The sequence below is a fragment of the Postia placenta genome, assembly GCF_002117355.1.
Source record: "Postia placenta MAD-698-R-SB12 unplaced genomic scaffold POSPLAscaffold_16, whole genome shotgun sequence".
Taxonomy (NCBI): Eukaryota; Fungi; Basidiomycota; class Agaricomycetes; order Polyporales; family Adustoporiaceae; genus Rhodonia; species Rhodonia placenta.
In genome coordinates, this window is record NW_020169847.1 from 21195 (window position 1) to 34409 (window position 13215).

General features: G+C 52.3%; 2 protein-coding genes across 2 annotated transcripts; both read left to right on the plus strand.

Moving 5' to 3' along the window:
* Positions 1-2477: 2477 nt before the first annotated feature.
* On the plus strand, positions 2478-4964 carry POSPLADRAFT_1154849 (hypothetical protein; the record flags this gene model as incomplete). Its single annotated transcript, XM_024486890.1, has 5 exons — positions 2478-2669; positions 2731-2811; positions 2859-3143; positions 3235-4492; positions 4546-4964. 5 exons carry the CDS (start codon positions 2478-2480, stop codon positions 4962-4964), a joined length of 2235 nt encoding a protein of 744 aa, XP_024334648.1.
* A 2544-nt stretch (positions 4965-7508) lies between these two features.
* On the plus strand, positions 7509-9292 carry POSPLADRAFT_1049620 (hypothetical protein; the record flags this gene model as incomplete). The annotated part of the gene is made up of 4 exons (XM_024479801.1): positions 7509-7520; positions 7984-8132; positions 8253-8284; positions 8862-9292. 4 exons carry the CDS (start codon positions 7509-7511, stop codon positions 9290-9292), a joined length of 624 nt encoding a protein of 207 aa, XP_024334649.1.
* Between the last annotated feature and the right edge of the window lie 3923 nt (positions 9293-13215).

Below are 13215 nucleotides of genomic sequence, written 5' to 3' on the forward strand. Positions count from 1 at the left end.
GCGGTTTGAGATGGCAAGGATAGAGGCTTCAAGCTCACGCATAAGATAGCGATTGAATGTTTGCATGACAGAACCCTGTAATATGCGTATTGATAGATGATATATATGTTTTCTGACTGATGTATCCTACCCTGGGCTCGAGTGCCGATCTACTCAGCTATTTGCTGGAAACATTTGTTTCTCACTACTGCTGAAATTCATTCGCTATGACGAGGGTTTTGCTCGTGTTCTTACTGGTGGAATTCATCCGTCGCGATGGAGTTTTCACCCATTATCCGGATGAATCCAGAAAATCCAGCGCCGGATGAATGGGGTGCACTTTGTTCGAAATTTCGGATGAATTTCACACTCTTATTTCGCACTCTCGCTGGATGAAAATGCCACTGTCCGGATGAAAACACATGCGCTCTGCGTGTGAAAAGTACACGAATACCGTACATTTCACCGGATGAATTTCATCCAATATAGGTCTCTCAGTGCACAGGTACGCAATCTCCTTCACGAATCACTTATATCACCTCCGCTTGCTGCTCGAGCTATCTACTCGGCTATTCTCTTCGTCGTGATAAAACTCATCACCTACCACCTACACCCACGTAAGCTGTATGCGCCTTGATATCAACCTGGTTGCTAGCGCCTGTATATGGAGAGTTACGAATGGATCGTGCTGCCTATAAGCCATCTGTTGTGCGCTCTCCGACCTCTTCACAATCTCCGTTGCTAGCGGAGATCCTACCAGAGCCTCGTATGCAGGACCTCTTGCTGGCTGTATCGTCAGCAAGCAATGCCATGACAGCCTACACATATCAGCGCTAAGCAAGTTCCGCTGCCTCGTTCAGGATTCTTCTTTCATGCGAGTCACACGTTGAACAGTATTCCTCGTGTATGTGCTCCTCACGAATGTGTGTGTTGGAAAAGAAGCGCGAGGTATGCTCATCCCGCTATCCTACTTTTCTCATTGTGTGCTCGAGCTATCTGAACGCTGGAGGCTTTACGTGCAGGTCTCCGAGGTTGCTACGTGCGGAGCGTTTGGACGTTCCATCGCATTTGGAGACGTATTCTCGCGTGTTGCCGTCCTCCTTTCCAGGACATATGCTGTGCTCAGACCGTCACCGGCAGGACCTGTCGAGATACTACGCTATGTGGATGTCCTCGTTGTCGCGGCAGCAAAGTTATTTCCCGAAGGAATTCTCTTAGATGGCATAAAACGTTCTCGGTGAGTAATCTTTAGACAATTATGCCCCTCTGGTACATGTCGTGCATATAATGAACGCTGACGTATCTTACAAGCCCCACGATAACACGTACCTGTAAGCCCTTGACTGTCATAGCTGATGCAGAGATGTCTCGCTGGTTAGTATCATCGCGTGAGAAAGTCATAGGGCATCTTGCGTGAGGGATGCATAGCAGGAATCATGCTCAATATCTCCGCGCCTGCGCGATGTTTGGGAAGAGACTCCGCCTACATTCCAATCGTTTTCAGAGGTACGTCCACTGCTCATGACAAGTTTCTATTTGAAAGGCACAATATATTACATATCGCTATGCCGAATTTTCTAGCTCTAACAGTTCGAAGACTACATCTTCAAATGGATCTCGCGCTCCGCATCGCGTCTATTATACTCCGATCGATGATGTCGTTTTCTTCCACTCTCCTCCCTGTCCATATGCCTGCTGGATTCCTGCAGGCAGGCACGAAGAGGCGTAGGTTCCTCTTCCACACCGCCGCATGGAAATCAGGAAGTGACGGAGCTTCCTATACGTCCGTCTATTATTGTGCGCGTTGATCCATCGATGCGCACTGTAATCATGCTGCTCTTAAATGCATTTGATGACATATTCATTAGACTGTCATAGCGTCGACGGTTGGCACCGAGCCAGGGCTTATCTGGCTCGCCTTGTATACCAAGCGGACGACCGGCTCGATGGTGTATCCGGACAGTTGTTATCATATGTGCTTATTGGCGCTGAGCTGCGCACGCATCGATGCCGTCTCGTTTGTCTGGAAGCAAACTGGGATGTCCAATCGGACAATGCGCAGCGTTGGCCACATGTCGCGGTGGAAGTGCAATGTAACAAGGTTTTATGTGGTTGCATACATGAGGCATGAGACGTGCGAACGGACACACGAACAAACGTTCAGCTCTACTGGCGTATGTACTTGAGACACTCAAGGAATTTTAGACAAAACCCCAAGGCATCTTGGAATTAATCATCAAGCCGAGCGACATATGCAACGCGGCGACGACATTGGCTGCATGTACCAATTCAAGCTGAGCAATCTACATCCTGAGCTCTACTATCTTCCCCAAACTTAATCGGCTTCTATCCTGCAGTGATGAGCTTTGCCAGGGATTCGCTTCCATACCGGCGCTCGAGAACAATATTGAACCTCATAAGGTCCTCAACCACATATCTTGACATTTCTCGTTCCTCGCTACGCGCCACTGACACTCTAACAATCCTCAAATCCAGTGATGACAGGAAGACGCAGACGCAGCGGATCCAGAAAGTCTCGATCGCGGTCTAACGGCCGTTCGGGCAATGCCGAAGCGCTGGGACCCACGCTAACTACCCGAGCACGTGCCAGTGAGAGGATGGGCGAATCTATACCCTTGAAAGAAATAAAAGTCGTCAATCGCGATGGAGAGCTTTCTCGTGGCGCAGATGTGAGCCAACTAATCAGGAATGGTTATCATGATCGATTGAATGCATAATGCTTCGCTCCAGGCGACATCAGTACCGGGACAGCAAGAGGTTTGTGAGGCGATGCTTCCCCGCCAAGCTGTCGAAAACGGTAACACCACGCAGGTGAGCTACGTTTCCGCAAGCGTGTCTACAGTATCGAACAATTTTAGGGAATGGAAAACGGCGATAATGGAGAGGTCAGCAAGGCCGAGGGGATGGTTCCAGGACCCGATAGCCTTCTCACCACTCATGCCCCGTCCGATAACAATGACCCGGGAAAGATCGCTGCAGATGGAAAGCTCAACGAAGAACTAGTGAGGAAGGTGCTACAGGATGCTCTCGAGGCAAAACGCAAACCAGAGGACCCATGGGCGAAATGCGCGAAGGAGGTATGGGAGTTCGAGGAGTCGTTGGTGCAGAAATGGAAGGAGGAAATAAATAACCTTTTGCTATTTGTAAGTGTCATTTCCGGCAACACGATACGTAGACCGTCGCTGTTGCTTTCGACCTCCTGTAGCCCATATGCTGACAGGGTAAATCTTCAAGTCAGGTCTATTCTCCACCGTCCTCACCGGGTTCATCGTGCCATTTTATGTTACCCTCGCCGTCACCCAGACACTCATCTCCATGTCCGGCCAACTCAGTGTCGTCGCGGCTGATGCGGGACACGCCACCATCGCCAAGTGGCTGATAAAACTCTCCGCCCACTCTCAGTCCTCTTCTGGACCATCGTCTACCATCGTTGCTGTCGCCGTGTTGTGGTTCGCTGCGCTGATTCTCAGTCTTGGTGCCGCGTCAATAGCATTGTCCATCGGTCAATGGTTGCACCACCACATCAATGGTGCTTCCAAAACATCTCAGCGGAGCGTCCGAGTGTGGTCTTTCCGCCGTCGAGGATTGACGCGCTGGGGTGTCGAGCAAGCTGTAGCTGTTCTGCCACTTCTGCTGCAGTTTGCTCTTGTTCTCTTCCTCCTCGGCGTCGACATCCTCCTTTGGACCATCAGTACTGTGGTGGCAGGAGTCGCAACGGCCCTTATCATTCTTCTCCTTGTGCCGACCATCGCGACATCCGTTATCCCATCCTTTTCACCCGACTGCCCTTATAAATCGGCGCAGGCATGGTGGTTCTTCCTTTTTTGGAGATGGGCTATGCAATGGCTGGAGAAAGCTAATCTTTTTGCTGAGGCAGAAGGGCGTGAGTATGTATTACGCAAGATCTGGAACTGCTGCTGTCAGGAGAATTGGCGAATCATACGGGATCTGCCTCCTTTGAGCGGCTGGAGACAGCTGGACAACTTCTGTATGCAGACCTTGGAGGACGACGTCGAAAAGAAACTGAACATGCTTGTCAAGGCCGACGCATGTGTTATGGACGAAACATTCCTCAGCACTGTTGTCCAACCCTGTTTGCAGCAAGCTGGGGTCTTGGAAGCGCTTCCTGCATTCTACGAGATCCTGGATCACCGAGCGCACGATCGTCATCAAAACAAAGCACCAGAATGGTGGCCCGAAGAACAAGATCATCAAGCTGTCCACACGCTAGGGCTCATGTCTTTGGGCATGTACGACAAGATTGTATCCGTGGGTATGGGCGACAAAGAGCGCAAAGAGAACATAGGGCACATATTCGAGCGCGTTGGCAATCTTCTGTATGCCATGCCGAGTACGATGCCCGCAGTCTACAACAGGCTCATGGACATGTGGGAAGATACGGGCCTCGCTGATAACATACGCGTCCACATTGCTCCACTCGTCGTTGAGTACTATTCGAGATTTAATGACGGTAACCGCATCGACACAAACTGTACGTATCCTGCCCCAGACCCTTTCCACAGCTGACTCATTCCACCACGGTAGCTGTCCGAAAGATGTTCGACCTTCTTCCGACCGCTAATGAAGAGCTCAGCATCAGACAGTTCTTGCGATACTTTTGGTTCGCATCCAAGAATGCTGCGAATCTCTCTCCATCTGACTTGGCTCAAGTTCGCGAGGCCATTCAACAAGCGTTGGTAGCTGTAGAAGGATGCTTCAGCCCAAACAACATAAAATTTGAGTCTCAGGAGGGCGGTCAAGCCAGGACATGGTTGAATGTTGCTGACACTTGCCAAGCATGTGCGCGCCTTGCCGAGTACGATGCCAGCCTCTTCACGAAAGCGTTCATCGACGCATTGGCAGGATGCGCTGCACGGTGTCCCCGTAATAATGTCTATGACGACATACACAGTCATATAAAGAAGATACGGAATCTCTTTAACACATTACATGAAAACCGGTGACCCTTCTCTCTTTCCTTCATTTTGCTCCGATTGCTTACAAGATGGTCGCAGTCCTCCACCAACGGACGGCGCACAAGGGCCTCAGTCGACTCCAACCGAGGAGCCGCCGCAGCCACAGCCAAGCACCGGCGTTCCTACTAACGGTAGCAGTGGAGAGGCACAACAGTGACCGCGATAACTGGAAGCGATTACTACTGCTCGCCAGAGCTGATTATTGTTCACATACTGTACTCAACACGTTGTTTGGTCTCGGCACCGGGCTTAGTGATCTATCAGGTTCGATGACGATCTGCATATATGCAGCTACGCACTGTCCGCGAGCGTTGTATATCATCTAAGTTGAACCGACTGTCGCCGATGTCTCTGCTTTGATCGAGGTCAATGCTGGCGCTCGCGTTTGCGAGCTTGCGCCCTTAGGACGCCTGCCAAGCTCGGGATATGTGGATAATGTGGCCAAGAATACGTACCTTGTATACCGATACCTATGCGCCTGTAGGTCGGCCGCCGACAATAGACAGCATCGTTTCGTGTATGCTGTGTAACATTCTCATGCGTGATAGACACGGAAACATACCCGAGTGCTGCTCGTGATCTCCGCCTTCACTTGATAACGCTTCCCGCATCGATATACACTGGTGCGATCCTGCTCGAGCTTGTGCGAGGCTCGTTATGAACTCTTTTGCAAAGACCGACGATCTCGCTGCTACTGAGCAGAGAATACTTCCGGGGTGGGGAGAAACACTGGGAGTGTCGCTCGTCTATGCGACTCAATGGCGCTGCTAGCGTAGTCGGTGACACGGGGCGGTGTGCGATTGAGCAGAGTAGATACGCGGTCGTAATGAGAACGCGCTCAGTAGGCTATGATAGCGTCAAACGAACTTTTCTAATGATTTCCTGCACGAGCGCGCAGAGGCTGGGAAAGCCAGAAGAGAAGAGGCATCAGTTACAGACTCGAGGTTGACTCGTACATGCGCGTGCAGTATCAGCGGGGTGCCCGCACTCGCGGGATGAATGTCCTGCTGGCTCTCTATCGTCACACCTTGGAATCACACGCTCCGCCTTACAGCAACATACGCAGAGCTGCATCGCCTGTGGCGACATGGTCATACAATATCCTGTCACCATTGAGTGCCCAGCTAGGGGTCAAAACGCAAGTGATGAAAAAATGACAACGCTGGGTGGGATACAGCCTATAGCGGCTGTTGATGTGTGTAGTCGAAAGGTCAGTGGACGCGGAAGGGAAGACGAACGATCTCGGTGCAGCGGCGGGGCCAGCTGACTGTGAAGCACTGGTAGATGATGCTCTGCAACATCGTGCAGTACATTCGCATGCGAAGAGTAGACGTACAATCTCAATTGAAGAGGGATTCCACAAGAGAATCGGAAGGCAGACACCGAAAACACGTCATAAGGCTAGAAGGCATGCGACATACCATGGTGACGAGCCCAAACTACAACAACTGCCGACTCACACCATACGGCACAAGCTCTCCGTGCTGATAGATAGGTCTGTCCAATTCATTGAAGGTGCCCATCTCTGAGAGTATCCGACCTCGAGAGTAGCCAGCGAGGGCAGAAACACGGGAGCAGCAGAACGCGCGATTGTGATGCGTGAAAGCGCAGCATCATACTTCAGAGAAGAGCTTGATGGACATTAATGAAGAAAACAAGTTGAGGGGCAGCGAGTAGAGAGGTGTGTGGAGGGAAGATGAAAGCGAGCCGCCGGGACGCTCAATCGATCGACTTTCGCAATCGTGTCCTGTGCCGCTCTGTCCTTGACTCCTTTCTCCTGAAGTTTACGCGATTCCTTAGAGTTCTCGTCACCGCCGGCTCTGCTGACTCCTGCCACCTCTGCCATGATGTACGATCGTTCTAGTGCGGGCGGCGCACGAAGGACACGCCTGAACACGTAGTGCGATAATACTGCTCTCTATATGCGTCGTTTCAGCCATAGATCCTCTCGCCTGCCGTGCGCCATCTTCGTTTGCATACAATGATCGCATGTTGCAACAAATCCTTCGGTCGCACTGCGGGTAAGGAGGAGTCGCTCCGTCTCTCGGTAGCTCTTATCGCGTGGTATGGAGATGCCTGATCTCGTGGGGGCTTTAGAGGTTGCTGTCGCGCAGGACATCGTCGAGGAATTTCGGTGAGTCGCCCTTGGAAATCGTCTACCTGTCGTCCGCGTCCTGAGCATGTGCGATATGCTGACGGAGTTTGCGGAACTGTAGCATTGTAGACATCCAAGTGTCAGAGTCCGGCACGTAGCAAGACGCAGGTACCTCGTCATGCAGCCGAACGCTCATGGACGTTACAGAATATCCTGCACGAATGGTCCACGGAGAACATCGTGTCGTGTACCTCCACGTGTTCCAGTGTTTGGGGATCATCGCTGTGCGTCATGGTCGCTTTCGTGTTGTGCTGTATAAATACGCTGAGGATACTATCCTGTTGGTAAGGACCTTGTGGCCAGGCGAGCAATCTCTCTCCGGCACGTATCAGTCCAAGCCAGTGAAGTAGCCCGAGGTCGATTTTGCCCCTCACTCCATGGCCTTTGAGGTATGTCATTATGCACTGTGCCAGAGCATGTACGACATCCCGAGTGAAAGGTGCGTTATCCCAGGCAGATGAAGCACATTTTGCTCTGGGATGCCAGACAGCACTGTTCACGGTGTAGGATCAAACGAACTTGATACTCGTGCTTTTAAAAGTTGCAAGGGACTGTCTCGGCTTCTAGGGCTCAGTCATGTCCTTGGAGAAAGCATTCTCAGGTGGCGGTAGGATGAGAACTGAATATCGGAATCAGCCAGCTCCCGCAACATTCGAAGCATTGTAGAATATGAGGGGTGCATACTGTGCAGGTGCCATTTGAGCGGAGCAGGACATTGTACCCAAGGCCGGAAGGGTCATCAGAAACATTGATTATCGCTATAGAAATGCATTTGTCTCTTCTACCAATGAGTGTGACAGCGGTTCGAACCTAGACTGAGCTCGAACTGAACCTACTGCATTTTCCCGACAGGCTCAGTCCTCGTTCAACTTCTGTCTGAGGCTTCGGGCTCGGGGCGGAAGGAGTCTGAACCTGCACTTCGGAGACGCTATATGCAAAACGCCCGCGCGCGGTGACAAGACGAACAGCACAAGAGGGGAGAAACGCCGTGGCGCCCTTATGTGCGTAGTTCATTCCGCAACATCGCGTACGCAGGAGGGAGTCTATTGTGAGATATATCCCTAGTAATTGCTCGGGATGATGATGATGTTTAAGGATGCATGAACGGGAACCGAACACAGCCACGCTCAAGACGCAGCTGTTTTGAAGACAGGTAAGCATTGTAACTATAGTAGGGCCTTTGTTATATTCTTGGATGGAATAGGAACTGAAGGCGACGGAAGTAGATTCATGTATAATCCAGCTTGTTACCAACAAACGCGTAAGGAATCCGATACAGAACGAACAATCATGACCAATATTCGTGATTTGCAGGCTTGACTAAAAATACATCGCCGCGTCATATACTTCAAAGTCTGTACACCGAGTAACGGAACTATCATTATGATGCTGCAGAGGAGGGTGCGAACAAGTATGTCTCTTGACTCACACAAAGGCATTCATGACAGATGACAGATAGGCGCGCGACGCATGACCTTGACACTCACAAAGTGTGGCGCAATATGAACTACGTCGACGGAGCCCCTTCCAACATCGTGTTGGAAAGCATCTTGCAGCATGAACTATGCATGGCGCTGATATTACATGCGGCTCGGCCATGAAGGCATGGCTTGTCAACCACGGCTACATCCGCAGCGACGCGTAGAAGACGCACGACCAGCTTGTGAAGCTGATGCAGGACAAGTGCGCGTAGATTTATGATCCTCATCTCCTGTCCAATGCACTGATAGGTGTCGTCAGATACTCTGAGTACAGCGCACGTACGGCACCGTACGATGTCTGGCCCGACGCACGTCTACGGGCATACCTCCGCGAACACAGCCTGTCAGAGGACGCGCTCCCAACGAGCCGTCCGGGTCTGCTGCAAGAGGTGCGCATTCGCTACGTACAGACGACTGGGCGCGCAGAGGCACTCTTCGGCCATGTCAAGGCCGTGTTCAACGGCGGTGTCGAAGCTGAAGAGGACAGGTTCGGAAAGGTTCGTTTTCTCTCCCTGACATACGTGGGCGAGGCCATACTGACATCGTGGTGGCGCAACCAGGTCCTCGATGTCTTGACAGGAAGCGCGGAGCACGCGAGAGAGAGGACAGGCGAGGGGATGCAGGAGGGCGGGCAGAAACTGAAGGACGCGGGCGCGAAAGTGTCGAAGAATGAGCTGTGAACATCTGCACACCGGAAACCTGCGCGGAAATTAGTTTGTACGATAAAACGACGCGACGTTGGTTCCACAATTCCTTGCAATCGTCGTACACATACGAAATCATTTCTCTGCATAATTTTACAACAGCCCCACCTGGTTCGTGGTTAGGAACATGACTGCGCTGACAAGGAATAACGCGGGATCGGGCGTAGAGAGGAGAATTGTATCAACCATATGGTATGCTAACTTTGTGGTTCATCTATCCAGGCATTTTCCCGCGTGAGGCTTCCAATGGCCTATCATGAAATGCACATAGGCAACCGGCTCCGCTCATTGACTATGTTCAGCGATGCCTCACCACACAAGAGGATCCGCGCACAGTCACCGTGATGAGAAGATACTCGCGGTGTCCAAGCATTTCTCCATGGCATGTCATCTGGCACAGCCAACCTCCATTGATAGGGCACATAAAGCGAGAGCGACTGATGGAGCGAGGAAGCACGACCGCCCCGGCTCCCGGGTCCTGTCACGGTGGCTGATAAAAGTGTGGTTATCCGTGTGCTTCCCTCCGAGGCATCGGCCTCGGTGGCCAATCATCCGCACAGGATTCAGCATTGTGGGGGCCAATCGCACAGCGCACATTACATGTGAACCTCGCGCACGAAGGTACATAAGTAACCTTCGTCGCGTCCCTCCTCCCCAGTCATCGACTACACACCTCAATTTAACAACATGTCTGTGAGTCACCGTCATATGCTTCAGTGACAGGCTGGGGACACTGACCGTGATCGACTGCAGGACACCGTCAAGTGCGCCAATGTCCAGGCCAACGGCGGCTCTTGCACCTACCCGGCGTGCAACTGTGCTGAGCCACCGAAGAGCAAGTAAGGTGTATTAAGACACTCCTGCTGTGCGTATTTCCGCTGCCACTGCCTGAGACTCTGTGGATGCTGATGAACTTGGGTTAGACAGTCATACCGACTGCGGGTCTACGTCGTCGATTATTATTGTATTCTTCGTATCGTAGCACGAATGGAACGCCTCTAGCGTGACCTGCGAACGTCAGTTTGAGTTCATCACGCGGCAGCATTAGCCGTCCGATATGTTGGGGCGATCTCGCATCGGTTGAAGCTGTGCATAGCAATTGTTCGTCAGATCTGTTACGCGCCTCGGTCAAATGGATCTTACCGCGCAAGCTTCAACTCCGAGAGGCAATGGGAAGGCGAACAAGATCCCCGCGGTGCCTTGTGTCACAGAGCGCGAGTTAGTGAATCGCCCAAACGAAGACATATGTAGCTCATATCTGTGCTATTGGGCGACATTAATACCAGCGACAGTCTGGTTGTCCACGCAAACGCGATCACGTGGCACTCGCTGATCGCGGACTGACAGGTCCCCGACGACGGCACAATAGCCTTCATCGACATCGACAACTGGCATTCTGTGCAAATATGCTATTATCTGCACAGGAATTAGGGCTGTGGGCAGTGGATAGGTGTATCGCAGACGCAGCGCAATGCGTCAAGGACCGTTCAACATACGCAGCAGTCCTGATCGGGATCTCACCCGATGTCGACGATCAGGGCAATGTTGAACATGCCATACCCAACGACCGTCCGCCCTCCGCCGACACCATCAACAACACACAAACAATGACACACTCGCCGCATGCTATAAAGCCCGCACCCGTCGCTCTCTCCCATTGTGCTCCTTGACCTCCAACCATCACCATCAGGTAGGCTCCTCTTGTCGCCCGTCGTGGGTGATGAGTACTCACCTGCATTGTCCTTCCGTATCCGATGTCTCTTCCTCACTGTCGTCGTCGCCCTTACCATGGTTGAGTGGCGTAATCGTCGCATCTAATGATAGGTGTGCACGTGTGGTGCGTCGCATTGCTACTCGTCCACTGCCTGCCTGCTGATCATCGTGCCCAGTTCGGTCCTCTTTGTCACTGTCGCTGTCAGCGTGGACGCCACAGCTGAAAACGTCCTCACGAGGGCACTGTCGGGATGTGTGGGCGTGGGTCACTGATCTTGATAGTCTAGTACTCTATACAGACTCGAGTATGTGCGTCACCATCTCAATAGTCTCGGCTCTCACTCACCTGCTCCGCACCCTCATATTGCCTAGTTCACTTTGATCACAAATGCAGCACCGTGGACCAGAACCTAGGTACGCCATGCCATGCACATCTCCATGGATCGCTCACTCATCGGGGCATCGCGTCACTATCAGGACCTTGGTCTCCCCTGAAAATGTCACCCTCCAAAGATCGGGAAGGGGTTGACGATGCTCCCGCAAGAGTGTCTCCCTCCAATGATCGGGATGGAGTGAAGGGTCCCCCGCAAAAGTGGCGCCCTCCAATGATCGGGATGGGGCGAAGACTCAACAGAACCCTGCAAATATGCTCTTTTCAAGCGGACGGGACGAAGGCCCCGAGGCATGGCACAGGCCTTTGCGTGGCCCTCGGCATAAGTACCCGCTTCAACGCTCGCGACGGGGAAACCAACGTGCGCCAACACCCGTGAGTCTTTCGTAATCCGTTCGCCTTCTGACGTCGGTGCGCTACAGACAGCGACGACAGTCTCGCTGCGCCCCGTCGCTCAGAGCAAGGCTACCCTCTGGCGAAAGTCTCGACACAATGCGAAGCACTAGGATAGATGAGTTTGCCCGTCGCATTCCTGATTCGTCAGCAGTGAGCCCTGATGCAGGTGCTATACAGCCCTCAGACACCGGCACGCTGGGTCCTCGAGACGACACATAAGAGTGCGTCATCGCTGAGTGGCACATTTGTTTTTGTTATGGTTGTCGTTCCATATCCAAGTGCAGTCGATTGAACACAGCCACGGTAGCGGCTGCAGACGGAGAATCGAACAATGCTCGAACAAGCGTCCAACAAGGTGCGTTTTATCACTCAGGCCGTTGTCTGGCGCGTTGACCCAACTTCGGTCATCATGATGATGTGCCGTCGTTGCTCCACATAGATGTTCCTTTTCCAAGAGAAGCGCCTGTAATCAGTTATAATCTCTGCCATCACGCGGTAGCGCATGCCAGTTAAATTGCCAGAATGGTACAGCGCCGTGCATACTGTTGAGTATCGTCGTGTCACGACCCACTAACGATGCGCGGGTCTCTCGACAGTCTGCGGGTGATCTGAAGACCGCTTGCAGACTGCAGAAGCCGTTATGCACCGATCGTTGCAGCAGAAGGCTTCACGCAGGAAGAAATGTGAAGGCGACAACGGGACGGCTTTGCGCTTAAGCTGTTCTGGAAGCGCGGTGTTCTGCACGAAGGTACTCACCACGATAGCCATACGAAGTGTTCATCTCTGTTGTACATCCAACGAATATAAAAAATCTGCATGGTCAACTGCGTGCACGCGCGTTTTGTGAGGCAGGGATGTCGTGCACAGGGAGAGCTCCTATGCCAGGCATACCCTATACGCAGTTCGTGGCAAGCTAAATCAACAAGCAAGAGACCCTGAGCGGGCGTCGCCAGTCGAGTCAGAGCAGCGCGCGGTTGTCGCCAGTCGTCGAAGGCGAAGGTGCGGGAGGAATAGACGCCGGTCCGAGGACTTGGTCTCTTCCTCGACAACCTGCGCTTCTACGATTTACACCACACTTTACCGGCATACTGCTTGTTTTTTGATCAGCATGACGTTGCCGATAGTTGAGGTCGTCGATAGTTCAGACGCAATGCTCTTGGGCGACCCTCTTGAATACATCGATCTGTGCCTGGAATGCGCCGTCGTGCAGCCCCGGGACGTGTCTGCGAAGCAAGCGCTATACTGCCAGCATCGCGGGAACGGTGTTCAAGTTTAGAGACCTGTGGAATGAGGCTCGAGCTCCGTCGATCTCTGCTTCACTTCTTCGCCACTGACAGAGCGGCTCTACGTGATTGGACGTGTGCACAACCAATAGCACTGTGTGAATACCATCGTCGAT